Source organism: Notothenia rossii (assembly GCF_949606895.1).
Source record: "Notothenia rossii genome assembly, chromosome: 9".
Taxonomy (NCBI): Eukaryota; Metazoa; Chordata; class Actinopteri; order Perciformes; family Nototheniidae; genus Notothenia; species Notothenia rossii.
The window spans coordinates 52,037,914-52,064,957 of NC_136907.1; the positions used below are offsets into that span (position 1 = coordinate 52,037,914).

At 41.3% G+C, this 27,044-nt stretch overlaps 1 protein-coding gene across 5 annotated transcripts; it reads left to right on the top strand.

Moving 5' to 3' along the window:
* Positions 1-25,833, top strand: gpbp1l1 (GC-rich promoter binding protein 1-like 1). Of its 5 annotated transcripts, XM_079652072.1 has the most exons (13): positions 133-272; positions 2,104-2,665; positions 2,751-3,409; positions 4,057-4,171; positions 6,671-6,800; positions 16,787-17,115; positions 20,328-20,403; positions 20,642-20,838; positions 21,125-21,268; positions 22,164-22,319; positions 23,198-23,322; positions 24,071-24,173; positions 25,224-25,833. In XM_079652072.1, exons 4-13 carry the CDS (start codon positions 4,112-4,114, stop codon positions 25,392-25,394), a joined length of 1,491 nt encoding a protein of 496 aa, XP_079508198.1. In that variant the 5' UTR covers positions 133-272; positions 2,104-2,665; positions 2,751-3,409; positions 4,057-4,111; the 3' UTR covers positions 25,395-25,833. The 5 variants fall into 5 exon arrangements, with proteins under 5 accessions (XP_079508196.1, XP_079508198.1, XP_079508194.1 ...); XM_079652070.1 differs by having other exon boundaries at positions 1-133; positions 2,104-3,409; XM_079652068.1 differs by having other exon boundaries at positions 2,104-3,409.
* Positions 25,834-27,044: the final 1,211 nt, after the last annotated feature.

Consider the following 27,044-nt stretch of genomic DNA (forward strand, 5'->3'; position numbering starts at 1 on the left):
AAACGTATTTATAGAGACTATTGAGCCTGTTCGACTTTAAAAACACTAAGGGACCTCTTTAGGTTGCATAATCGCAGCAGATCTTGAACGTAGCATCATTGAGGCTGTTCGAATCCCTCAGTGGCAGCGAGTGGTAAGAAAACCCAAACAAACGTCAATAGCGTATCAGTAAAGAAGTGCATAGTTGTAAAAAAGTGCAATCTCGTTAATATATTCAGACTATTGATATCCTTGAACATTCTCTATTTGGAGACTATGTTGTTTCGGAGAAGGTAAACGTCACGAAATACTGCAAGTTAGCTCGCTAGCACTTAGCAGGCTGATGAATGTGTGCTGCCGCTGCTAAGGTAGCCATTTTGAAACTGTGTTGTTCCAACGAAGCCAGGTCTGTTTACCTCTATTATATGTACGTGACAGCTGCCTAAATAGACAGTTTTAGTTGCAGTTAGCATATTGGATACGTTTGTGCTTTGCTTAGCCCTCTAACTGTGTTAAGTAAAGTCAACTACCTCGCAGTTATCAGTGGCTAACGTCACTTAATAGGCTGACTAACGCCAGCTATGAGCTAACAAGTGCTACGCTAACGTTAACCTTAGTTAACTAAGCAGAGTTAGCTAACAGCAGAGCTGACACAGATCTGATAACGTTGTTAGTTGGCGATTGACTTTGGTTATTAAGCTCACACCACGGCTGCATTGCTTCTGAACGTATTTCAATGCACTTTAATACATAACATTGCTCGGCTAGCGTTAGTTAGCTGGGTGAAGCGTGCATGTAACATTACTGTGTGTTGCATGCTGCTGTGTTTGTGGACATGTGGGGGTTTCACAGTGAATAATAATGTTAAAATGCGTGCATTGTGTTGCCGTCATTTACGTGAGTGTTGTTCACAGTGAAGTAACGTTAGATGTTTGTGTTGCTCTTTGAAGCCCGTGTCCGTGGCAAACTCGTTGATGTTGAGCTGTTACGTAATAGTTCAGTGGGAATACGTTAACGCTGTCTCTGAGTGTGTGCTGGCATACAGGGATGGATTTTGTGTGAACTGTATTTTATTGCATGGTTTGTCAAGGTGTAGGGGTGAACAATCGCTGTTGAGGTTTTATATCTTTCATCCAGCATTGCACTGTCTGCACGGCCTGGTTAGATGCGCAGTAGTCTGGGAGAAGTACAGAGGAAGAAAGTATTTTGAGTTATTTTTACACTGTTATAAATATTTCATTTACCAAAGCTGACACAATTGAAGAAAAAAAAAGAGCCAGCTTTCAGCATGAGATCACTGAGTCATGATTTTTTTGCTTATAACACTCAAAAATATATTTCAAGTGAGCTTTGAAGGCATCTCTTGAACTGGAAGCTATTTTGGGTTTAAAAAAAGGAGCATCTTACCTACATCCCACATAGCTGTTTTCAGTAAAATAAGTATTAAAGAAGATATTGCTTTAAGCGAAATACCGTATTATGCGAGGCAAGTTTATTATAACAGCCCTGCCTTAAACATGTTACAGAGAGGTTTCATTAGATGGCTATTTTGCTAGCTGTTGCATTCAGTTAAAGGTGTTTTCTTAGGTGTTGATCAATGAGTGGTCTATCTCATTTATGTCAAAAAGGGTGACCTAAACACGATAAACTCAGCAATGCAAGCCTTCAAAGAAAGCTTATAGCCCGAATCAAGACTCTTCTAAATCAGCTTTAGTGCCAAGTAGGTTTACACATATGAGGAATTTGTCTTTGTGTACATGACGCTTACATAAACATATTTAATGAAGATAAATTGTTAAAACCAACAAACTAAACCATTATAGAAAACTGTATATATATATATATAAATTGTTATAACATTAAAATATAGAGAAATATTTACATTAAATTAATACTCGGAGAAATAAAATAAAATATGTGCAGTAGCCTATTTTTATTATTAATAATAAAAAAAAGTTTGAACAAAACTGGAGATTTCATTTTCGTAAAGGAAGGGTTCTTTTTGTTGCAGGACTGGTGAATTTGACAAGCTATGTGTACTAAAGAAACTAACACCTTAGTGTTAATAAGTTTATATTTGTTGAACCTGCTTTTCTGAATGAAGTCTGTTTTTCTTGTATTCAGGTCCAGTGTGTTCCTGTGCTGATACCCGTAAACCCTGAGCAAGAACAACAGAAAACTGCATCGCAGAAACGTCACGTGTGGGAGAAAACATCATTGAAGAAGGGAAGGGAAATACCCTCATGACACATTTTGGACTTATTCTATTTTTCAACTCAGAAGAGGACGTTGAATAGGCTCTCGTGGATTTCTGTTCAGACAATTTCTATTTGTCAATGAAGGACTTTTGAGCATCGTATGACACGCAGAACCCTTTTCTTTGGAAGATTTGCTGTTTCGCTTTTGAGCTTGCATACCTATGAAATCAGAGCTAAACCCTATATCTGCTTCAATCAGAAAACGGCAGATAATTAGATGGGGATCTTACAAATGTGAAATTAAAACGTATACAGATAAAAACGGCATTATAATGAATCATCCTGCAGCATCTATATTTCACTAACCAACACTGAAAATGACGGAGATGTAACATAGGGTTTTACTTCCTTCATTGTCATGTGACTTTGAACCCTTTTGAGCATTATTTCCTTCAAACTCAGACACTCTTTTTCAGCCGTTTAATGAGGTGAGCAGTGGTTTTCAGTGACCTCCATCGCCAGTAAAAGACTGTCTCTGAACTCCTTTTTTCTTTTCTCCGTGCGTTTCGGTAGATCTTAAAATGATTCGATAAAAGGCGAGTCGAGGACAAAACATACTGGCACGCAGTGTGGCAGCTGTCTGTCTCCCCTCGTCTGGTGTCAAAGTGGAACTGCTACACAAACTGCTGTCCATGTTCCAGGGCAGACAACTTTCACAGACTGCTTCCCATAAGAATTTGTTTCATTTTTGCCATTCAGCATAAAGTGCTATCAGGGTTACTCTCTTACTCCTGACAATAAGAAACAGTGGCTCAAATGAGTTTGTGAAGAATTCAATCTGCCTGGGAAAGAAATACCTGAACTGGAAACGGTAGCACTCGGAAATTCATCGGAGACTTGACCCGCATAGGAGCTGTTAGGGGAATCTGTTAAGCAGAAGCGATTCTCCTTCTTGAACCAATCTGACTTCCTGCTTGGCCAGTTCTCTGGATCGCCATTCCAGATCATTCCTGCAACTTTTTGACCCATCTCCAAGTGTTTCACCCTGGAAGAAGGGATCTGCCTCTGGGGAAAGGGGCTGTGCTTTCCTGTGGGAGGTGGAGAGGGGGTCGTCGGTGTGCCGCTCCCCGTCCGTCAGTGCACACAGTCTGTGATCAGCGCCAACGGGCCTGAGGAACAGAGCCAAGCCGGACCGAGAGAGGAGGCAGAGGACTTCAGAGCCAGACTCTGGGGTAATGATGCAGTCTGATTTCCCGCGGCAAAACATGCACCGGGTACTCTATAGAGATAAATGAATTGCTGTGACATGGCCATTTGTCAACATTGTGTCACTAGCAGGTGTTCATTTTCTACAAAGTATGCATAATGTTTTAAAGGAGGGCTGCACAATTAATCACAATTGTATCAAAATCCCAGACTGGCAATGGAATTTTTATTTTGGATTTAGAAAAAATGATCTGTGGCAAACATGCTACTTACACATTTTATACAACAGAATAATCTCCAACGATTTTTCAATTTTTGAAGTTGAAATGCATTGGGCAGAAGTAAAAAGCAAATGCTAGGCTATAAACTAAAGTGGTCACATAGCTGCTTATCACCACAGCTATTCTAAATGAGCTAAATACATTTATGACATACACACTTGTATTATGGTGCACAAGATATCTACCATCCAAGCTGTCAACCTCTTTCACAGCTGCATCAAGTCGAGCTTTGTTGTTTTCTGCTAAGAATAGAACTCTCTGGCACTTGGGAGAGACCCTTTATGCAGTGAATGTCTAAATATCTATCGGTAGACAAAACTCCTTGAAAGAAATGTCATGGAACTGAATTCCTAAAGATGTCATTCCTACTGTCTATTCCCTTTTTGTATCAGATCCTGGCCATGAGGTTTGATGCCTCGATCCACTGACCGGAAACACTGGACCTAAATGGCGCAGCATGACTTTGTCCCTGCCTGGCTTAACTTCTCCACGCCCCAGCCTGCCAAGGTGTGTGTGTTTATACTGTTTGTACTGTTTGTATTTGCCGATTGGATACAGAAGCACATGGTAATTGAGATAGACAGAGCTTGACAATATAATTGTCACCAGTGGCGGCTGGTGGAAAATATTTTTGGTGGGGCTTTGGAAATGGTGACAACCATACTAGGGCGGTCCAGGGGATCGTCCCCCGGAATAATTTTTGGAGAAATGACCCCTTAAATTATGACTTCTGGTGATGTTAGAGGGGAGGGGAGGGGAGGGGGGGAGGAGGACAAATTGAGGCTTAAAAATATGAGATAATCCATAATCTTCAGTGTGGTTAGCTATGAATCTTCCTGTGCAACAGTACAGTAGGCCAACACAAACTGCAGAATGCTGGTGCTTTGGGAAGACTCTCTCTCTCTCTCTCTCTGTGTGTGTGTGTGTGTGTGTGTGTGTGTGTGTGTGTGTGTGTGTGTGTGTGTGTGTGTGTGTGTGTGTGTGTGTGTGTGTGTGTGTGTGTGTGTGTGTGTGTGTGTGTGTGTGTGTGTGTGTGTGTGTGTGTGTGTGTGTGTGTGTGTGTGTGTGTGTGTGTGTGTGTGTGTGTGTGTGTGTGTGTGTGTGTGTGTGTGTGTGTGTGTGTGTGTGTGTGTGTGTGTGTGTGTGTGTGTGGCCAACCCTCCCGCATTTCTGACGACATCAGATTTACTCACGACTGTTTCCACTCTGACTTTAATACAGCTACACCATTGTTTGGTTTCCATGGTAGCGCGTCTCTTTAGCAGCGCGCGCAACTCAAAGTCTGAGAGGGTGAGGAAGATGAAAACTGAACAAGAATCGACAACTCAACCCTCTGATCACTCCTTTCCTGTAAAATACAGGTCCAGCCCACACATATGCTCCATGGTGCTACAGGCATTGCCCTTCCAACTACAATAAGCATGTAAATGTTAATCTACAGCTCCGGCGATCCACTAACACCGGAGTCTGCACCTGCAGACAACTAGTGTAGCGTCACCTTGGATACGAGTCCAAACAACTCACAGACACACAGGCCAGGGCGCTGACAGGGCACCCTTTGAGCATCAGATCTGACAATGCTGATTGGCTGAAATTATGTTTCGGCGGCATAGTTTACAGATAGCAACAGTCAGCTTGTTGGCTGCTGCTGCTCTGGCTGAGGGCTCCTTTCTACCGCCCGGACGAGAGAGGGTAATGATACACGCTGCGGCCAGGCAGGAAACATGTGACTTATCAGTAACTTTAGACATTGTAAAACAATTTCAAACGAGATTTTATTGTAGATTATACATTTTACTGATACCAACTATATAATATTTACCTTGTTATTTTTGAAATATATTTATTTATTTTTAATGACAATCAAACATGTGGGAAGAGGAGGGGCGGCGCCCCTATGGGCCGGCCGCCACTGATTGTCACTGCTCTAAATGTGTACCTGAGTGAGAGTGTGTGCAGTTGGCAACATGTCAGCCAGCACACGGTTGAGCTGAGGGTCACTGAGATATTGTGTGCTTTCATTTTAAAGTCTCGCAAAGGAAGGAAATAAACTATTTTAATAACATCAGAGCCAGAAAATTTTGTTTTCACCCAGCAGGGAAATTATAAGCATTACAAAAGCAAAGGAACTGTGCAGACAAAAGGCAAAATTACAGGGAATACAGGGATTTTAGCCTTTGTAGACCATTTACATACAAAACCTATATAAAACTCTAAAGGAAAGGGTAAACCCCCCCCCCCCCCCCCAAAAAAAAATAGGGTATTTTTAAATGAAAGTGTTGAATGCTCTGATTGTCCTTTTTTTAAGACCTTAAATGTGTTTCTCCTGTGCAAAGCTCAGTGTAATCAATGAGTCAGGAAGAAGCCCAGCTTAGTGGCCTGTCTGTGAAATCAAGAGACAAGACAGTGAAACAAGTGCACAGTCACTGTCCTGCTGACACATGACTTCACCTCAATGTCATCTGTCTTCAGGGATTAGTCTGCACTCACCTGTCAGGGTCGGAGCCGCAGTTTATTCTCATTGTTTGATTGCACATCATAACGCTGTAAATCTGCGGGGGGTTATTTCCCTGAAGTGACTCTTGCAGGCATAGGCTGAAGAGAAGTCGTATTTGATCTTTGAACCTCAGCTCATGGCGAGGATATGATTCAGATGGAGTCGATTTTATAAAACGCAGAGCTGTCAGCGCAGAGGCTTTCTGATCTCTGCCACAATTCTCAAGAGAAAGCATTCCCAGATTCTTCTCAGTTCCTATGATGTCTGCTTTTGGGATCTCTAAGAATAGATCCCTGCATTGGTTTCACTTTGAGTTATTGAAGTTGTCTGAGGGAGTAAGACACAAACTATGGGGATGATTTATAAGTTTCTTCACAAGATCAAAGATTTAAAAAAATGGAAAATGGGCTAGGGGTAGCTGCTTTATCTATTTTGGTTATTTTTTGTCCTCAGTTTACATTGACATATCATTCATTGCCCAGCATCTCCCTTTGTCTGTCCTCCTCCAGTCCCCTGCTGCCAACCTTGAGAAACAAGGCGAGCCCCACCACCACAGAGACGGCAGAACCTCTGTGAGCCGCCGCCGCCACAACTCTTCTGATGGCTTCTTCAACAACGGCTCCCTGCGCGCTCCAGCAGGTAACCTTCACAACAGTTTGCCTCCGCTCTTGTTGTTAACGATGTTACTGTCGGCACATGGCAGAGACGGTGAAAATATGAATGAAACTGTGAGTGTAGTGAATCTTCTTACAGTGAGGTGCTGGATTAAAGCAATCATAGGCCTTATTGGAAGTCTTGTTATGTGTAACCTATAGACTGGTGCAGTGATGTTTTTTTTTAGGCCAGGAAGTAGCATCGTCGGGGCTCCTTTGACAAAAAGCAAGGAGACTTTTCCATTGGATTCTGGTATATTACAGAAAGAAAGCTCTGTGGCACTCACGCTCCTGACACTTAACACGTTTTGTTCAGCAGGATAATCTTCACATATTGACACCACTTTGTGATTTTTGAAGTGTAAATTCTATTACCAGAAATAAAAAGTTAATGTTAGGCTTTAACAAGCTAAATCAAAGTTGCATGTCTGTTCATCACCACAGCTTAGCTAAAAGGGGACTCATGTCGGAGTGATTAAGTAGTCTCATTTAGCCACTTGTTAGGAGCTGCAGTTATTATGACACGTTGAAGCTTCAGACAATCACCAGTGGGCTATTTACTGACATATTCTATGCCGTGGAACGACAGGTTATAATCTCTTAAACTTGTGTGAACCACAGACCTTCGTTCAGGGGTCTAACCAATAATATGAACTTAACTTAACTTCAAGAAGAGGGTCAAAAAGGTACTATAAGTCAATTTCAGTTTTTAGGGCTCAAACCTGCACCACTCTCTTAGTGTCTAGTGGCTTTAATTTCATTTTGTTATTTAAAGTCTGCTGCTGACCATGTCCTGTAATTAATTAACGTTTTAAACTTGTGAGCAAGCTAACAGACCGCATACGAAATACTTAATCAATAAACAATGTTTACTAAATGAATAATTAAGTATCATAATACATGAGGCTAAGATGAATTGCATCACTAACGTCGAGTGGGATCTGTCAAAACTCTGATAACATTGCAAGAAATTTCCAACCAGGTGTTATTATTGTAAAATAAAAACATACTGCGAATCAAAGATGTTACATATGACTTAAAACAGAACCACCAGAACCAGGTTCTTCGGTTGCTGATTATAAAGACAGACAAACTTTTTTTGGAGCTTTCAGGACAGACATAATGCTAGGTATGTTACCAAAATGTCATTAGTTAGTCAGTGCAGGACATTAAGGATTTTGGGAGATGGCCCTGTGGGCCATCTAAGATAATTTACAGATGGCCCTGAGCCCAATAGAGATTGCCCTGAGAAATGCGCGCTGATGAAATGGCACGAAGGGTTTGGGGGGCCTCCGTCTAGAACATTTAGATTTTTGCAGGTCTTAGATGCTGTCTGGTGCATTCTCTAGACTGAATTATAAGATGAACCACCACAATATTATATTGTAGAATTTCAATTTTATTCTTCATTTCACTTGTTTGTTTGTTCTTGTTTGTGTTTGCTTGCTTGCATGCCCTGCATAGCTATAAGAAATACTTCAGTTGTTGGTGAAGACACTTTCCATCTGATGAAGGCAAATGCCTTCCCAGATGTAAAAAAGTAGAAAACATTACATTCAGTTATAACTGCGAAAACAAATATTATTTACACTATTATGGCCCCTGTTAAAAATGTTTGTAATGTTATCTACTGTAAGTTGGTCGAACGAATGCCCCCTCACCCGGAAGCTGACCGAGCAGACCCGAGCAGCAGTCGAGAGGAGCAGAGCGCATCCGCGAAGCACACAAAATGGCGACGTCAGAGTTCCCATTAGCCGGCAAATCTAAATCTCTTCGGTCAAAATAATTTCCCTTTAGCGCCACTTATGTGACAGACAAGAAGAGTATGTGACAGACAAGAATAGTAAATTCTAATGTCTAACACTTAATGTGGAGAAAGAGATGTCCTGTATGGGTTGATTGTGCGTTGATCTGTTGGTAATGCCTTGAGGTTCCGGTGGGCATGTAAACAAATGCATAATGCTGCGCTATACTTTGTGGCCTCACCCAGTTGCATTGCGACAGTTATTGTTTAGGTGTCTTTTAATAAGCAGGTAGTCCTATCATTAGCTAGAACTAGCTGGATCTGATCGATATGGACATAAATGGGAGTGAAGTCTAATCTCCCGGGAGAGAGAGAGAGATCAGCTGCTGCTGACAAGTTGACACGCAGCTCTGCATGATCACATGCAGCGGTGAGCGGACAAAACACACGCTTCAGGTTAGAATATCACACGTAGCTATTTTAATTAGCTCTCAAACTACCTAAACTAGTTATAGATATGTTTAGTTTTACTGTCGGGTCATTCATTACTGGATCCGCGAGCTGCATGATACGGGCATAATAGATTGCCCGATCGGGCAACCAGCAGGTGAGGCTTCATGGCCCGAGCTAAATACTAGATGGCCCCGGGCCATCGGGCAGTCCTTAATGTCGAGCCCTGGTTAGTTCTAGTTCTAGTAAAAATAATTCTGCTGAACTTTAAACTGTGTGGAGTTGAAGACGAGGGAGAGCTGCTAACTCCACTTAAAGAGGACATATTGATCTCCCTGTAGGACATGAGGCCAGCTGCTCAGAAGACAGTGGTGTTTTAATGAGTTAGAAATGTACCAGTTCTGATTCCCCTTGTCTCAAAGTCAATGTGTTTTTGTTTAGTGGCCTGAATTAAGGGCTATGGTTAACACTGGCTTAAACAATTCTCCGTTTACACAGAAACAAAAACTAACAGAATTCGATATCAAAAACTCTTCCGTCCACACGCAATCGGCTCAATAAACGTGTCCGTTCACACGAGACCACTCGAAAGCGCTGGAGATGCTGTAGTACATATGCCGGGCCCGTAAGTGGCGGTGTACTTCTGCCACAAAATACACCAAAAGCAGCGAAGAAGACCTCCCGAGCATAGTTGCCTGGTTGCCCTTCTGTTTATTCTCCGCGGTGGACTTAGCAACATGTAGTTCATGTAGTTCTCCATGTCCACTTGTTGCTGATGGTTGTGGTAGAGGAGCTGTAGATTTGACGCGGGGGTGAGCAGCAGAGGTGGGTTTGAGGGAGGGCTCTGGCTGTTTCCGTGGCCTCTGTTTCTCTTTTTCTCCCTCCCCGAGGCGAGCGTGTGCTCCTGCTGTAAAAGGCAGGTGCACCGCACCTAGGCCTGTCACGATAATTAATTTTGTTGGACGATACATTTTTCTGGAAATTATTGCGATAAACGATAATATTGTCGGCACCGTTTTAAGACCATTTTAGACATAATGATAATATATAATAATAATTCAAGTACATCCTTTCAAACATAACTTTTTATTGAACATTCAATATTGCAAATGAAATGTGAAATAATATTAAAATATATCAATTAATAAATAAAACAAATTAATTAAATCACACACAACCAAAACAATAAATTAAATAGAGTCAGGCTGGAAAACAGAGCTCTCTCTCATATATATATAGACATAATAAATATATATATATATATATATATATATATATATATATATATAGACATAATATATATATATATATAGACATTATATATATATATAGGTGTGTGTATGTATATATATATATATATATATATATATATATATATATATATATATATATATATATATGTATGTATGTATGTATATATATATATATATAGATAGATATAGATATAGATATAGATATATCTATATATATACAAAAAAAACCTCCTTAAAACAACAGTCAAGTGTACAGTCCACTGTCAAAGACCCAGATGCCTCAACAGGCCATTATCCAAATCTGTTTTTCTAAGTTTTCGAGCAAGGAACACCAACATGTTTGCATTGTCGGGCGGGGGCTCTCCATCTCCAGCTGCCGTGTTTGCTCCCAGCTGGGAAAACGGAATGGGGTGGTTGTGTTTTAGGTGGTTTAAAATGCGTGGTATTGCCTAATTTTGTCGCTCCCTTTTTTAAACCAATGCGACACACCGCCCGGCTCATTCAAGTCCGTAGGTTCGCCTCGTTGATTTGGTTTGAATCCAAAATACTGCCAAACCGGAGAATCGAGATGTGTCGTTAGGTTTTGTAACCAATTCCATTTCACTTTAAATTCCCCGCGAGTAAGTCACACGTTGTCTCCCGCTTGTCGCTATATTATTAATTTGGCTGCTGCACGTGCACGCGGAGTGTCCTGACCTGGCTGTGTGTCAGCCCCGCCCCTCACAGCGCGCTTGGCAGCCACAGCGCTCCAGGCTAAAATGCTGGTCACATCTTTATGTAAACGGCAATTTATCGAGCTCAGAAAAGTTATCGAGTCCATTTTTATTTATCGTACGATAAGTCAATTTATCGATTATCGCGACAGACCTAACCGCACCCACTGCCACTAACGTTCAATCTCACCGGTAGTCCACCAGCAGATGGAAAACACCCACCTCTCCGCCTCTTCCAAGGGAACCGCGCAGCAGAGTTTCCATTAGAATTTATTTTCGCCGGTCAACATGTCCGTTAAAGTTGAAATCTTCCGGACAAAATTAGAAAAGTGCCCTTCAGAGGTCTTCTTTATTTATTGAGCTTTAAAAAAAATGAATAACGACTCTGTATAATAATAATAATAATAATAATATAAGAATAATACACGGAGTCTCTATTTTCCTCCCCCTCTCCTGACAGCCCGTCAGTATCCGTCTCATGCATCTGGCTGATCCAGTAATGAGTGACCAGATAGTAAAAATAAACATATTTATAACTAGTTTAGGTAGTTTGAAGGGTAATTAAAATAGCTAAGGGTGATGATCTAACTTGAAGTGTGTGTTTTGCTCCGCTCATCGCTCCATCACAGCGGGCGGAGCTGCAGGTGGTCATGCAGAGCTAGTGTCTCCGTCAGCAGCAGCTGATCTCTGATCTCTCTCCTGTACGATTAGACTTCACTATCCATATCGATCAAATCTAGCTAGTTCTAGCTAATGATATGACTGCCTGCCTGTCAAAGGAAACCTAAACAAAAAGCGACATTTTGACCGAAACACATCAGCAATGACGGGGGTGAGCAGAAGAGGTGGGGAGAGGCGGGGCTATGGCGTATCGGGCGTACACACGGAGCCGTTTGGCCCCCCAGAGCATTCCGTCCGCAGATCTACCCACCTTGGGACCCGTTATCGTTTGAGGGCTCTGTTTCCGCGGTTCCGTTACGGCCTCATGTGAACAAACCGTCAATACGATAGAGAACAGTAGCGGATAACACCCGTTCCGTCTCCGTGTAAACGGGCCCAAGTGTCATAAAAACTGCAATTGCTAACAAGTGGCTAAATGAGAGATTTAGCTTAGCGGTGATGGTCAGTTGTCCCACGGAAATGCAAAAAATAAACACAAGCTTATGTTTCCTGTTTGACAGGTTCTCCAGTTGTCCCCTTTGGTGTCTGTTTCACCATTGTCCCCCACTCGCCTTTTATCTTTGCTTTCACATTTGGCTTCCCCTCAGCTTTTGAAACAGAAGGGCAGATAATGTGTCTCACCTTGATTTTGGTGTACAATTCCACTCAGGTGTTAGGGTTAGGTTGGGTTATGGTGGTTTATTCAATTAAATCCAAATACTTCAATAATCTCATGGGGAAAATAAGGTTTCGTTCCACCATATTGCAATAAAAAATGTTCATATTTATATAAACATATATTGAAACAAAAATACATGATGAAGACATGGTGAAGTTCTTGGTGCGATCCTTGAAACAGTCCTGAAGCCATCAATGGAAAGGATGCGGTCAGATATATCCTGGTGCAGCCATGTTTCCGTAAAGCACATTAAACTACACTCCAGTTAATCTGTCTCACTCCTGGCTGACTACTTTAGCTTGTCCATTATTATTAGCCAATGATCTTAATAGATGCTTATATCTCATTTTCTCCATAAATCTGGTCCCAGCTCTCTTCCTTCGTAGGGCTGTGCAATTAATCGTATTTTAATCTCGATAAATAAAACTATTATTTTGCTGCATTCCCTTTCGCAATGATACTCTCAATTTTTCTTGCGTTATACATCCTGCGGGCGCTTTCACCCCTCCCTAAAAGCCCTCTCGGCCAGGTTGTGTTGTGACTTGCAGCTCTGTTTAATAAATCCATAGAAACACGTTACAAGGAAAGCTTTAGTTGCCGTTTCTCTATTCTCCGGTCCTCCATGCTCTCTAGCGCACAGTCAACTTTCACTAACCTCGTCAAGTCGGAGCCTCTTAGCTCGCTACTTCCGGTTTCCGGATTAGGGGTTACCAAAATAAGAGTACTGCGTGTAGCAGTATAATTAAACATTACAGGTTGTGAGTGACATTAGTTATCATATTTATTAGACCCTCCAGAAAAACGCGGGCAAAAATCCTTGATTATGCGGGCTAAATTCCTTGATTATGCGATTAAACATTCTGGGTTTTTATGTGATTTTATGCGGTGAAATTGCGAAATATTTTTTTTTAAAACAACAATTTTTGTAAATATTGGGCTGTCTTATTTATTCTCTCTCACACACAACCTGCCACTAATGTTAAACCCCTTTACTATTCAATTAAACAAATTCAATGTTTATTTATTGTAAAAGCAATTGGGCTATGTTAATCTCACACACACACACACACACACACACCCCCCCCCCCCACACACACACTTCTCCGCCTCATTCTGTTTTCATTTACTCGTTCGTTATCTAACCAGCTTCAATCTTGTAGGCTACTCACTTCGTTTCTTGTAGCCCTCGAAAGGGTTTTGGAGGTTGATGCCTCGGTGAACGTGCGTTGTTTGGCTTTCTTGTCCGCAGCAACAGAAAGCATTTTCGAATGTTTGAATGAATCAAAGTGGGTCGTCACCGTCGATTTTCTCTTATGCTCCAACACACAGTTGCACGGGGTGCAGAATAGTTTCCCCCCACTTTTTGCCCGGTCTTTAGTAGAAATGTTCATCGGTAAATGAGATGGATTAGATTTTTTCATCTTGGTGTTTTCTCTATCGTGTGAGCTCCACACGTTCACTCTATACAGTGTTGTCTACATTCTGTGATGCGCGAGCTGATGACGTCACGTCAAGACGAGTTAACTTTTTTTTTTCTCTCAACTTTGTGTGGAAAAATGCGGGGATTATGCGGCCTTTTGATAAATATGCGGCCTTTTAAAAATCTGCGCCATTTTGCTGATTATGCGTTAAATTCTGCGATCGCAGAATCGCGTTTTTCTGGAGGGTCTAATTTATACATGTTTAGTACGTTGTGGAAGTGTGCTCCAAAATATTTGTTTATCTTCTTTATTGGTATTTATTATTTTGATATTATTTATGTAAATGTGATATAAATGTATAGTTTACTTTTTTTATTGGTTTTCCAGTTGAATTATACTTAAAGTTCAGGGTAATCAACTGTTAAAAACATACTGTTCAAATTATTGTTTTAATTTTTTTTAAAGTTCAATAAATGGATGTTTTTAAAGTCAATGAATAATCGTATTTAATAATCGTGATATCAATATTGACCAGAAATAATCGTGATTAGAATTTTTGCCATAATCGCACAGCCCTACTTCGTCACTTCAGGTTACCCAGCATCCTCTGTACAGGCTAAATGAATGGTTGGCTCACTATGAATGAACTTAAGACTCTAACTCAGTGGTTCTCAAAGTGGGGGGCGCGCCCCCCCTGGGGGGCGCAGAGGCATACCAGGGGGGGCGCGAGAGACCAGGAGGAAAAATGGTAAAAAAAAAAAATGTAAAAGATAAAAAAATAAAAAATCATACATTTAAAAATTATTTATTCGAAAATAATATGATGCAGTACTATTCCGTCTGGGTCTCTGTGTTTCATTAAAGCTCGGCTCTGTGTGTGTGTGGAACGAGCCCTTTTGTGTGCGCGAGTGAGAGAGAGAGAGCGCACTGGTACCGGGGATCGTTGTTGTTAGCTTCTGGTGCTAGCGAGCTACGCTAACGGATATAAGGAGCTTTTTCAACAACAAAGTGGAGGAGAGTCCTCTCCTGTCAGACTGAGAGACTCAGTGAGCTAAAGCAGGGGTTCCCAACCTTTATTGTGCCAAGGACCGGCAGATACATTAAAAAAAATTCGCGGACCGGTTGTCAATTTTAGCTGATTTTAATATTTACTCACCAGCAGGTGGCAACAGAGGCTAATTGTTTTTAACAGCCTGAAGAAATACTAATATGCATCCAAAACATATTAATAACGTTTAAAACCAGGATACAATTAAAACAAAAAATTAGGACCGCTTTACAAATATTAATATAATATATAATATAATATAGCCTAATATGGCAATATCAGGCTGTTACATTGTATGTAACAAATAATAGAACAATATGCATCCAAAACATATTAACAACGTTTAAAACCAGGATACAATCAAAACAAATTAGGACCACTGTACACATATTGATATAACTGAAATGTCAGGGAGACCCCTAGGCTTGTTTGCCAGCCATAATAACGTCATACCGGGGCGTTCGTTCCGGTGCACTCCGACAGCATTTAGAACTACATCGAGATTAAGATTAAACTAACTTCTTTTGGGAACACCCACATACCTATGGAGTTGGCCAGATGTGTGTAAATTACTGTTCATGGTAATTTGAAAACAAATGCCGTTGTTGGACACACACAAACACACCAAACATACACACACACACAGCGGAGCTGAGCAGAGCACATACACACACACACATCATGTGCCTTTGTGACCGGACATTTCCTTCATACAACGAGTAATAGGGGTAATAATCAGGCCGTTCGGTGTGTGTGTGTGTGTGTGTGAAACGTAGCAGCCTGCAGTGGGGAACACAGTGAAGGCTGTGTGTACACGCTGGTGCTGCACTTCTCAGAGGCTGCCTCCTGATGCTGCAGCCATTTCATGAAGTGAAGGAGGTTTTACAAATAAAAAAAATAGCTCTACACCCCTGGCCGCAATGTCCTTAAAATGAAGTCCGAGTTCGAAATATATCTCAAATAATGTATGCACTGCCACTTCCCCACATAAACATAACAGTCTGCGATTAAACGGTTGTCCCCTGTGTGCTCCACTTCCTATTGGCGCACCGGTAACTTTCTCTGTGCATAAATGAACAATGATAAAAATATTTTTAAATATCTCTAATTCTGCAAATATTACGATAAACTCACAGCCATTTCGCGGCCCGGCAGTAACACCTCCACGGCCCGGTACCAGTCCGCGGACCGGGGGTTGGGAACCCCTGAGCTAAAGGACTCTCAGTGTTTAGATAGTTCACTTTAGTCTAAGTTATCTCAGTGGGTCTCAAACGGTTTGTTCACGATTAATGTAAACAATTATTTCTGAGGCACACGTTTATATGATCATTATAGTCATAAAAAAATAAGAGAATAAATGAAAAACAGGTATGAAATACTATATGGCAGTAAAACAAGAATAACGTTTAAAAGGGTGATTTGTAAAATATCCATAAAGAAAAAGTAAATCTGTTTACAGTTCTGTTTCATATGGGTGTTGAGAGATGTATCCATAGATCTCTTCATTTTGCTCTCAAAGTGCTCCAGATTGATGCATTTAACTTCAATATTTAAAAATAAATCTTCCCGGGGGAGCTTGCCCCCGGACCCCCCTATGTGAGGTCCACACACCACCTATAAAAATAGCAGTTTACCCTATGCCGTGAGCTGATTATCGAGCCTTCATTGTAACTGTCTCACTGTGTATATGCGTGGGGAATGTTGCAGTAGAAAATTCCACTGTAGCGCCCGGTACATTAATGGGAAACCCTAAATGTTTGAGCACCCTCTATGAAACGTCAAGCTACCCCACAGCACCCCCAAAATAAATTTCTGGCGCCGCCACTGAGCCTGACTATTTGTGTTGGGGGGGCCCGACTTTTTTTTTTCTCCAAAGGGGGGGCCTGACAGAAAAAGTTTGAGAACCACTGCTCTAACTGCTGGTGTATTTTGTAAGAAGTTTATTGTGATTGTTTGTTTGCCCCGTATTGGCATCATTCTTACGTATATTTGTTCTCTCTGAAGGTGACGGGTGGCAGCAGCCCTCTCTGCTTCTGAGGCATGACTCGGTGGACTCGGGGGTGGCCAAAGGGGGGCATGGCGGGCTGGCGGGGGGCTCCTGTTGGAAAGAAACACCCAGCTGGCACGGGGCGCCGCGGGGAGCCCAGGACGGCCACCACCACCAGGGGCGCCACCCCAAACGGGTAGGAGTGGACAGGGACAGGCAGGGGGCGCACCGGCAGCGCAACGGCAACTTTCATCCCCGCAAGGGCCCCTCGTACCAGGACAAGTTCCCCAACGAGGAACGCAAAGACGGCAACGACGACAAGCTGAAGTTCGTGGAAGAGGACTTTGTGAGTGGATCACTGCGTTCACTGACCTAAACGTAGCTCTTCCATGACCAAGCTCTGTTGAAAGATAAAATACTCAGTGGTAAAGCTACTTGACATTTAATAAAAAGAGGGTTCCATTAATATAGTTGTACTCTCAGGGTGTTTGTTGTTGACACTGAGTAGTAAAAACTTATTTCAGAAACATTTTCACTTTCCATTTTCTCCCCATATTTACCTTGTGAAAACGTACATTTCAACACTATTTTGTATCACAACAGTTTCCTGTTCTCGACCCATGAGGCTTAATCCGGTTAGCAACAACATGCTTTGATTTTTGAAAACCAACATTGCTAAGGTTGTCGCTAGGGATGCTCCGATCGCCAATTTTGGGGCCGAATGCCGGAATCAGTATCGGCCGATCCGATCGAGTGGGCGGGGCCTATGGGGATCTTCCATTTAAAGTGATGTTTAAATGATGTTAATAGGGCTCATTCACTGGCGCTTCCACAAACAACAACCAACATAATTATTACATTCAAATTAAGTACATTATTCAAGTTTGCATTCACTTTGGAGAATAACACGGGAGAAATGAGCGGAAATTCTATATTTTCCTCTTTCCCCCTCTCTCTCTCTCCTGACAGCCTGTCAGTATCGTCTCATGCTGATCCAGTAATGAGTGACCCGACAGTGAAGAATAAATATATTTATAACTAGTTTAGCTTGTTCCAGAGGTAGATACAATAGCTACAGAGTTCCCGCGGGGTCTTAAAAAGTCTTAAATTTGATAATCTGAATTTAAGGCCTTAAAAAGGTCTTAAATATGACCAAAAAAATAGGAAAGGTCTTAAATATGATTTAGAAGGTCTTAAAAATGATCGGATTTGGAAAGTACTTCTGTGTTGTGATCGCGTCTAAATGTGTTTTGGGGGAAATGTCTGGGCTGCAAAGTAACCAGCACGGTAATAGCCTTTCAGTTCCCCCCAACAATTTGTATTGAATTAAATCAACATGGAACCAGTAATCACTAACTTTGTTTCCCCCGGCCCCTTATTGGAGAACACCCAGCTAGTAAGCTAGCAACCAAGCTTCAGCTAGCGGCACTATGGGCAGTCAGAAACTGATGTATCTTCGAATCTACTTACACATTCATATGGGGAAGTGTAATTTCAACCGTATTTGGTTGGAAAACATCGAATTTAGCGCTTGGTTGAAACCGGTGGAGGGAACGTGTTTGAAGCCAGCCGCACCTTTTGCAAAATAAATTAGTGTTTGTTTTGCTAATGTAGCGTTAGCTAGTGCAGCGTTAGCTAGTTCAGCAGCTCCCGCAACAACACCGGGGGACCTCCGGGCGACGTTTGGGTCTACGTCAACCCTAAAAGCGGAGGTGCTGTCGACGATAAATACCGTAGCTAAACACCAATCATACAACAGCAACGATGGAAGATTGTAGCCAAGGCAACAGAGCTCTGAATTTAGCTCTTGTCTCTCTCTCTCACACACACACACACACACACACACACACACACACACACACACACACACACCAGGGCTGCTCGATTATGGCAATAATCACGATTATGTTGGTCAATAATTAATATCACGATTATTAAATACGATTATTCATTGACTTTTAAAACATCCATTTATTGAACTTTAAAACAAATAATAATTTGAACAGTATCTTTTTAACTGTTGATTACCCTGAACGTATAATTCATCTGAAAAACCAATACAAAAATGTATTAAATAAATAATATCAAAATAATAAATACCAATAAATAATATCAACAAATATGTTGGAGCGCACTTCCACAAGCTACTAAACGTATATAAATATGATAAATAAATATAAATTAGACTAAAATTAATTAGAACAAATATGTTATAGTGCACTGTCACAACCTAGCAAAGCAAAATAATCGTTTTTTTCGATTATGTTGTTTTCGTAATTGTGCAGGCCAAAATCGTGATTGCGATTTAAAATACGATCAATTGCGCAGGCCGAACAGACACACACACACACACTTTTTAATCCAACACGCTAACACAATTCTGTACTGTTATGCTGTTATGTTCAGTTATTGTTCTTATGTTGAACATGAATACATTTACTTTGTAAGTAATTATGGGACGCATTTCTTCTTTCATAGCAATTTTCCTTCATATTTTCTTGCCGTGAAATAGGTCTTAAATTCTATTCAAAGTGGTCTTAAAAAGTCTTAAATTTGAGTTGGCGAAACCCGCAGGAACCCTGAGCTAAGTGTGTTAGGTCTAACTCTTAGTGTGTGTTCTGCTCCGCTCACCGGTCCGTCACAGCGGGCGGAGCTGCAGGATTTCTGCTTCACACAAGTTGCATACCACTATTTTACTGTCTTTTTCGGACACCTTAAAAAACTGCCAGACCGGTGAAGCCTATTTGGCGAGCTTGGTTTGCTGCACACAGAGAAAAGGGTGATGTATTTTACGTCATGCGATTGGCTCTCGCGATCGGCATTTTTAGAGAGCACCGATGGATCGGCAGAGAGTGAGTATCGGCCGATACCGATCGGCGGCCGATCGATCGGAGCATCCCTAGTTGTCGCTATACCAGAATTTTAAACTTCGACACACTAGACTTAAGAAAACAAGGCTCTGTAACTCTTTCAATACCACGATAAAAAAAAAAAAAGGCCTAGTCCCACATCAAATGTAATGTTCTAACCTGCTCATAGTGTTGGTACAGAAAGTCAATAAACACATACCAACACATTTAAAATGTTTTATAGAATTTTTAAATGACTTACATTTGCAGGGCTTTCTCTCACGTCAACTAATCTCAAAAAGGTTACTGCACAAATAAACTCCTAGTGTAAAGGAATAGCATTTATTTTCCACTTTCTGTCAAATGCTTTACTTTATTGAAAGAAAGCAGGTGCAAGCTATCTATACAACAAAACAGTTGTAGGGTTGACTTGTGATGCTTTCACAAAATCGTCAGTAAAGTGGATTTACAGAAATAAATGGGTAAAAGCAAATAATAGATTGAAAAGTCTGTTACGTTAAGAAAATGATTTTACTGTACTGTGATGCAGTCTTTAAAGAGTGAGCAACAACAGAAAAGGCAACACTTTCGATATCCAATATTCCAAAAGAATAAACAATATCCATATCTAGACTTAGTACAGGCACACTGAGAATCAGTTTTGTGTTGAATAGCTTCCTTATTTAATGCGGGTGTTTTGTCTTTTAAGCCTTCCCTCAACCCTGAAACAACTGGAAAACCTGGGACTCCGATGCGAGCGGTGGCTCCCCATGCTGGAGTGTGGGGTAAGACTGCGTTGATTCTCTTAAAGGGGCCCCTATTATGCTCATTTTCAGATTTGTGTGTGTTTTAGCCTTTGCAGACCATTTACATGCACACAAACCTTTATAACACACTACAGTAAAGTGGAAACTCCAAAAAGCATAATAGAGCACTTTTAAATTAAAAAAAAGATGGTTGAAAAGGCTAACCTTAGTGTTCCACTGCAGCTGGGTAACATTTGATCACTGATTTGTGTTCCAGAAAACCCCCCTAGTGGCAAACAAATGGTGTCCAAAATGCTGGTTATCAAGAAGCTTTCCAAGGAGGACCCCGGCACCGCCTTCTCTGCGGGGTTCGCCTCCGCCGGCATCCTGCCCATCAACGGCAGCAAAACCCCCATGGCCAGCTCCAGCATTTACAAGAACCTGGTCCCCAAGCCTGCTGTGGCCCCCACCAAAGTATGAATATTTTTAGATGACATAAGATTCTTAATTGATCCCAAATTGGAATATGCTTTTCTTTTTTACAACAGCATGTTAACTTAGCATTACAAACAAGGTCAAAATATAGTTAAATTCTGTATATTAATATCAACAGTAGAGAGATACTGTATCTATCTGAATAGTGTCTTTACAATATACATGACATAAGTGATAATACATTTTATATTAGCCTTCTACTAAGAAATATAAAAATGATAGTGTGCAAAGTGTGTGCTTTTATCTCGTATGTCCTCTTTTCCAGAGCAACCAGTGGAAATCCGGTGGTAGAGAGATCACTAAGTCTGGCCTCCACATGCCGGGCCGAGACTCAGTGTTCACCAGCCCCGTCTCTGCAGCCAAACCCAGCCCCCCCCTCAGCGCACCACAGCACAACCCCACGAAAGAGGTAAGGAGGGAAAAGACAAACAAATATCTTTTAGGTCAGAGAGTGCGAGGGGGGATTTTCAAGCCCCATGAGGATGCATTTTTATTTTCTTTTCAAACTGTGTTTATATAGTGGTGACGTATGAGTGCGGAAATTAGTTAGCATTTAGTCACTTCTCTCTGGTTGAAGTCAACATCTTCCTGTAGCGTTATTGGTCAGACGCCTGGACGAAGATCTGTTGTCAACACAAACTAAAGACATTTTCACGTTGGGTTCTACGATTTTAAATATGTCAGTACCCCCACTCGTAAAAGTCAGAATTGTGTCCCTACTGTGTTTCAAAAAAATAGTGGTTGCTAGCAAGTGACTAAATAATCTATGTGATGCGCAGCCATGCGACCGTGATGTTGTTTGTTTACAGCCTAACGTCAGCTTTATTACTTCCGGCAATAGCATTTGCACTTTAACAATTACAAAAGTGATGTTAATATGTGAAAATTATCCTGCCGAACAAAACGTGTAAATGACAACATGTGGAATGTTCCAAAATCCAAGAGTAAAATCCCCTTGCTTTTTGTTGAGGGAGCCTTTGCGATGGTTTGAAAGTCCTTGTGTCTGTCTGTGTCTGGCTCTCATGGCTGCGTGAGTGCCGGTGTGACTAAATCACAGGTTCAATCTAAACATAGTTGTTATGGGGTTTTCTGACAGAGATGTTTACTCACATTTGTGCAATGAGTTTGCCTGTACAGCAGTCACTGTGCTGCACAGTGCAGGAACATGTCGCTCTCTATGGTTATTGACTGTAAAACACATCCAACATTTCTGTTCTGGCCAGGTGGATTTCGTTGAATGATAATTTAGTGTCCCAAAATAGGATTTTATGAACTCTCTTTTCTTTTGCTCCCGGCCCCTGCAGCACCCTTCCAGCACGACTCCTCCCATAGACATCGCCCCGTCAAGGCTGAAGCTGATGCGCCGCGGTCCGGACCGTAAGAGCGAGTTCCTGCGAGCTCTGAAGGACGAGGGCACCGGAGAGCGGACGACCAGCAGCAGCCCGGGAACCTCAGGAGAGGTAAGCTGCACAACGCTCTTATGTCTTTCTTTGTGCTTACTTTGTCTATTTACATATGCAGAGTTCCTCCCCCCAAAAGTTTCATGGTGATAGTTATTATTTGATTTATCTTCATCTATTCAGAAGTAGTGTCCTGCAAAATGTATGGATTTTAGCAATACATCTTTTTAAAGCCCATTGTCTCAAAATAGTTTTTTTTCTCAATCGCTGAGCACAAACAATCCACTTCAGTAGCATTTAATTTCAACAAACGTTAAAGGTCCATCCCTAAGTGCTTTGTTCATTTGTATCAAATGTAACAAATATTTACTTAGGTGTTTGGAGTATTCCACATTCCCTCCTTATATAAACTTCTCACTCCAATATGTCAAAGTAAAACAAGCATTTTGAACCTGGCTCTTACCCAATGTCTGTACATCAGCACATTTTAATGAGATCATTTGCATTTTTTTGCAACCTTTTGTATATAATAAATAATGACCTTACTGTACATCATCAACTGTGTAGTTTCATAGTAATATCTAGTACTGTGGGATTTGAGCCTATTGACCTGAAGTGCCTCTCCTTTAACCATGACACAGCACAGTAGCTATGGAAATGACAAATGGGCAGGTTTTCACAGTGCTGTTGCATTATATCCTGTAAAGCTGAAACCCCATTTAATTATATTTTTGAATGTAATGTCCCAAAGAGAGACATTCTTTCTGTCTGCACAAAGACCGTTGTTGCGTGATATTTAGTTGGGTTTTTTCTGGAAAAGTGCTAAATAATGCCGAAATAATAATCCACAAGAATTACAAAGTCCTATTGTTGTTTGCTCCTCTCCAATGGGTTTTTATTGATTGAATAGTGTTGTGGTGATGTGTGAATGTTCTCAGGGTGAGAGCAGCACCCCAGAGCCCAAAGTCTACCACGAGGAGGTGTGCCACGAGAACGGTCTGTCCTACTCGCTCAGCGACTCGGACACCGAACACCTGTCCAGCTCCCTGGAGGCAGAGCACAGGTACGACCGTCTGGCACTCACTCGCATAAAGATGGGCTATTATGGTGAAATAAAACATGGAATAGCAGTGAAAAGTATTCTTGTAAACAAAACAAAAACGATATTCTTTAAGAAAAACTCAACTGAAAAAAATGTAATACATTACATGTCACTTGTTAGACGCTTTTATCCAAAGCGACTTACATACTCAATACTGTGGACAATCCCCACAGGAGCACTTTGGGGTGAAGTGTCTCAGGGACACAACGACATGCTGACTGCAGTGGGACTCAAACTTGCAATCCTCTGATTCGAAGATCAGCTGTGCCACACGCCTATAATAGATATCCTTAATTATATTCCAGGAGAGGGCGCTATGCCACAAGTGTTTCGCCTGTTTCACATGCAATCTCATCTCTAGAATTAATAACAAGAACATGATTTAGTGATTGTAGCCGATCTGATCTCATTTGACCATTCGGCTGTATCTAATGTATCTTCACCAACTCCTGAAGGAAAACTCAAGTTGATTCCAAAATCTAAATATTTAAACATTATGGCCACCGTTCTTCAACCGTCTGTTCAACATGTATATGAAGCTACATATTTCTAAGATTATACACCTAACAAACTAACACTTCATATATACAAATACAACTTTCTGAGGAACTCAAAATTAAATAATTTGAAAAGTCAAAATGCACATAAAAAACGTCATCACTTTACCAAGCGACCATCAATTGAGCAAAAGCTGTTTTTGTATTTGTAGGTTGCTAAAGGCCATGGGCTGGCAGGAGTACCCAGAAAATGATGACAACTTCCAGCCTCTGACGGAGGATGAGCTGCGAGAGTTCCAGACTAAAACTGAGCAGGTGAGCACCCCAAGGCTCTTTAAGATCTACTGCACTACTTAAAACCCAGAGGCCCAATTCCAGCCAGCCACGTCACACTCTCCCTCCATGACGGACCGCTTGCCTTTTGAGACACTCGCTGTAAACATACAAAACTTTACAATCATATGCAGTTAACCATTTTCTAGATTGGACACATTAGACACTTATATGTGATGTAAACATTTTGTATAATTCATCGTAACCTGTGAATTTGTTTACATCTGTGTAAAAATGTCAATTTGTGCTGTTTAATAGTAAATATTTGCACTGACATTCGTACACCGTGTGTTGCATAGGGCACTGACTTTCGAGGACAGAAATACCCGCTCTTCCCTCATTCTTCCTGCGATCTTCAGCATAGAGCATGCGCACATGACTTTTACTCAAGCCCCGCCTCCAATCCGCTCCAACACGGCAGCATCACAGCCTCTCTCAGCTCTAGATTTGGCTTTCAGCTAATTTCCCAACTTTTAGGACCTAGTTATTTAAATAAGGGATATTCAAGTGTTCGTACTGGGTAGTTCATTTACCTTAAATAAAATAATACTCTTAATACTCCAATTTAAGACAATGGGAAGAACTCTTTTTGGGACAAATGCCGTCACGTGACTGCCACAGAAGTTGTAGTATGACCAATTGGCTTACGAAAATGTGCTTCAATGCCCCGACACTTCCTAGGGGCTTGGGTAGGGTAGCTGGTTAAGTCAGGACTGATGCAGACTCCCTGTTGGAAGGTTTTAAAGAGGCCCTATTATTCTTTTAGTGGTTTTCCCTCTCCTGTAGTGTGTTATATAGGTTTTTGAAAGAGGTGCTGCAGCACAGGCAGTATGTGCAAAATAACGAGCTTTTTGAACATTAAAGCATGGAGACATGTCACTGTAGAGTGAAACCTGAAAATGAAAATATTATGTCCTCCATTATTTGGAGCGGCACTTAATGTGGCCGACCGCAAGCTGAGTAAGAGTGGGTAAGGGAGGGCGTAAGGTTTTGGATTGGAATTGAGTCTGACTGTGTGTGTCCTCTGAGCAGCTGAAGAGGAACGGCCTGCAGAGGAACGGGGCTCTCCCCAGGGCGCGGGGGGTCACCCTCCACTTCACCCCCTGGAGGAGTGTGGCGGAGGAGAACGTCGAGGAGGACTCCGAGTCCGAAACCAGTAGCAGCAGCCAGACCTCTGACGACGACGACTGCATCAAATCCTAACGTGGCTTTTACGGAACAAAAACAACAACACAACATCCCAGCAAGCAATCCCCCCTCTTCCTCTCATCTTTGTTTTTAGAGCACCATTTTGACTTTCTTCCGTTTTTTTGATTTTCTTTTTGTTGTCATTCTTGCACAAGGGAAAAACCAATCATATCCCAGTGAAGGGGGAGATTCCTGCTCCGCCAGACGTTGTTTTCCCTGCGTTTCCTCCTTCACTGCAGTCCCCCCCCCACTCTGTCCCCCACCTTTACCCCTTCTTCCTTTTTTCTTCCTCGCTTTGTGGAACTGACGTGTTCATCAAGAAAAGAAGGGCAATGAATGCACACTTGATTCTGCTTTAAACAGACTAACTCATTTCATTGATGATGCTGATGACACATTATTAATGATATTAATAAAAATTGGTTCCTGACAAGCTGATATGTTTCAATATGAATCTGCCTACTGTGCTGTTTGAGTCACTTCGTTTAGATCTGTTACACACTGCCTGCAGGCACATTATTCCCTTCAGTCAGTCTGAGAGGCAGATCATGGATTTTCAACAACCAATAATGAGGTAGTTTCTCACTAAAGTATTTTTTTATTTGTGTTGACTGATGCCTATTCTTTTTGTTGCTACAAAAAGGACAGTAGCTTTAGGCATCATTTGGCTCCTCGGTTCGGAGTTGAAATGGGTGATCAAACATAATTCTGTACAAGCAAGAAATTGGGTTTGTAAAAAAAATGACAAACTAATCAAGATTTCCAGCCATTAATTGGATTCAAACAGGATTTCAGTAAGGAATAGGTTAATTTCACAAAAGCAGAGTTCAAACACATTATGGAATATGACTAAAAGGTGGGGTAGGTCATTTGAGAAACTGGCTCGAGTGTGCTAGAATTTAAAAAATACACAACTGGAGAAAATCTGCCACTTCCTTACAGAGCCCCTCCTCCAACACACACATGACCAATGAGGGCACAAGATAAGTTTGTGCACAGGTGGAAGGCAGGTAGGCCATCCAGTTATTTTAGCCGGGCCGGCTCAGATGATTGGTCATGCTACGGCTTCCACAGATGAATTTTTTTATGTATTTAATGTCAAAGCACTTAGCAATGAATATCTTATCGGGATGTTGGGAGTATTCCATGGAATATAACAAGTGTTACTGAAATTACATACCCCACCTTTAATTATTTTCACCACCGGGGGTAAAATGTTTCCAGGCTATTGCCCCTATATAACTTAATTTGAATACATTGATCAGATAATACTTTAACCATATTCTGTCTATTTCACAACATGGATCCTAAAGCTGCATACTATTGGTTTTCCCTCTGTCGTTCTATAGGTTTTAGTGCATGTAAATGGCCTGCAAGGGATAAAACCCCTATGTTCCCTCCCCCTTCATCTGGTCTCAGCATTGTGGTTGGCATAAATATACTTTGTCTCTGGGTTTAAATCAGCAGCACTTGCATTCATATTTATGCTGATAATGTGAAGCTCCACAGTAACTGTACTTTTACATTATTCTGCTACATTTCAGCGACAAGTATTTTAACTCTACATTGACAAACTATAATACTGTAAAGAGCCTGCAATAGTACTTGTACCCTTGATACTTGAAGTACATTTAGCTCATAATACTTATTGGTGCAGAACTAATA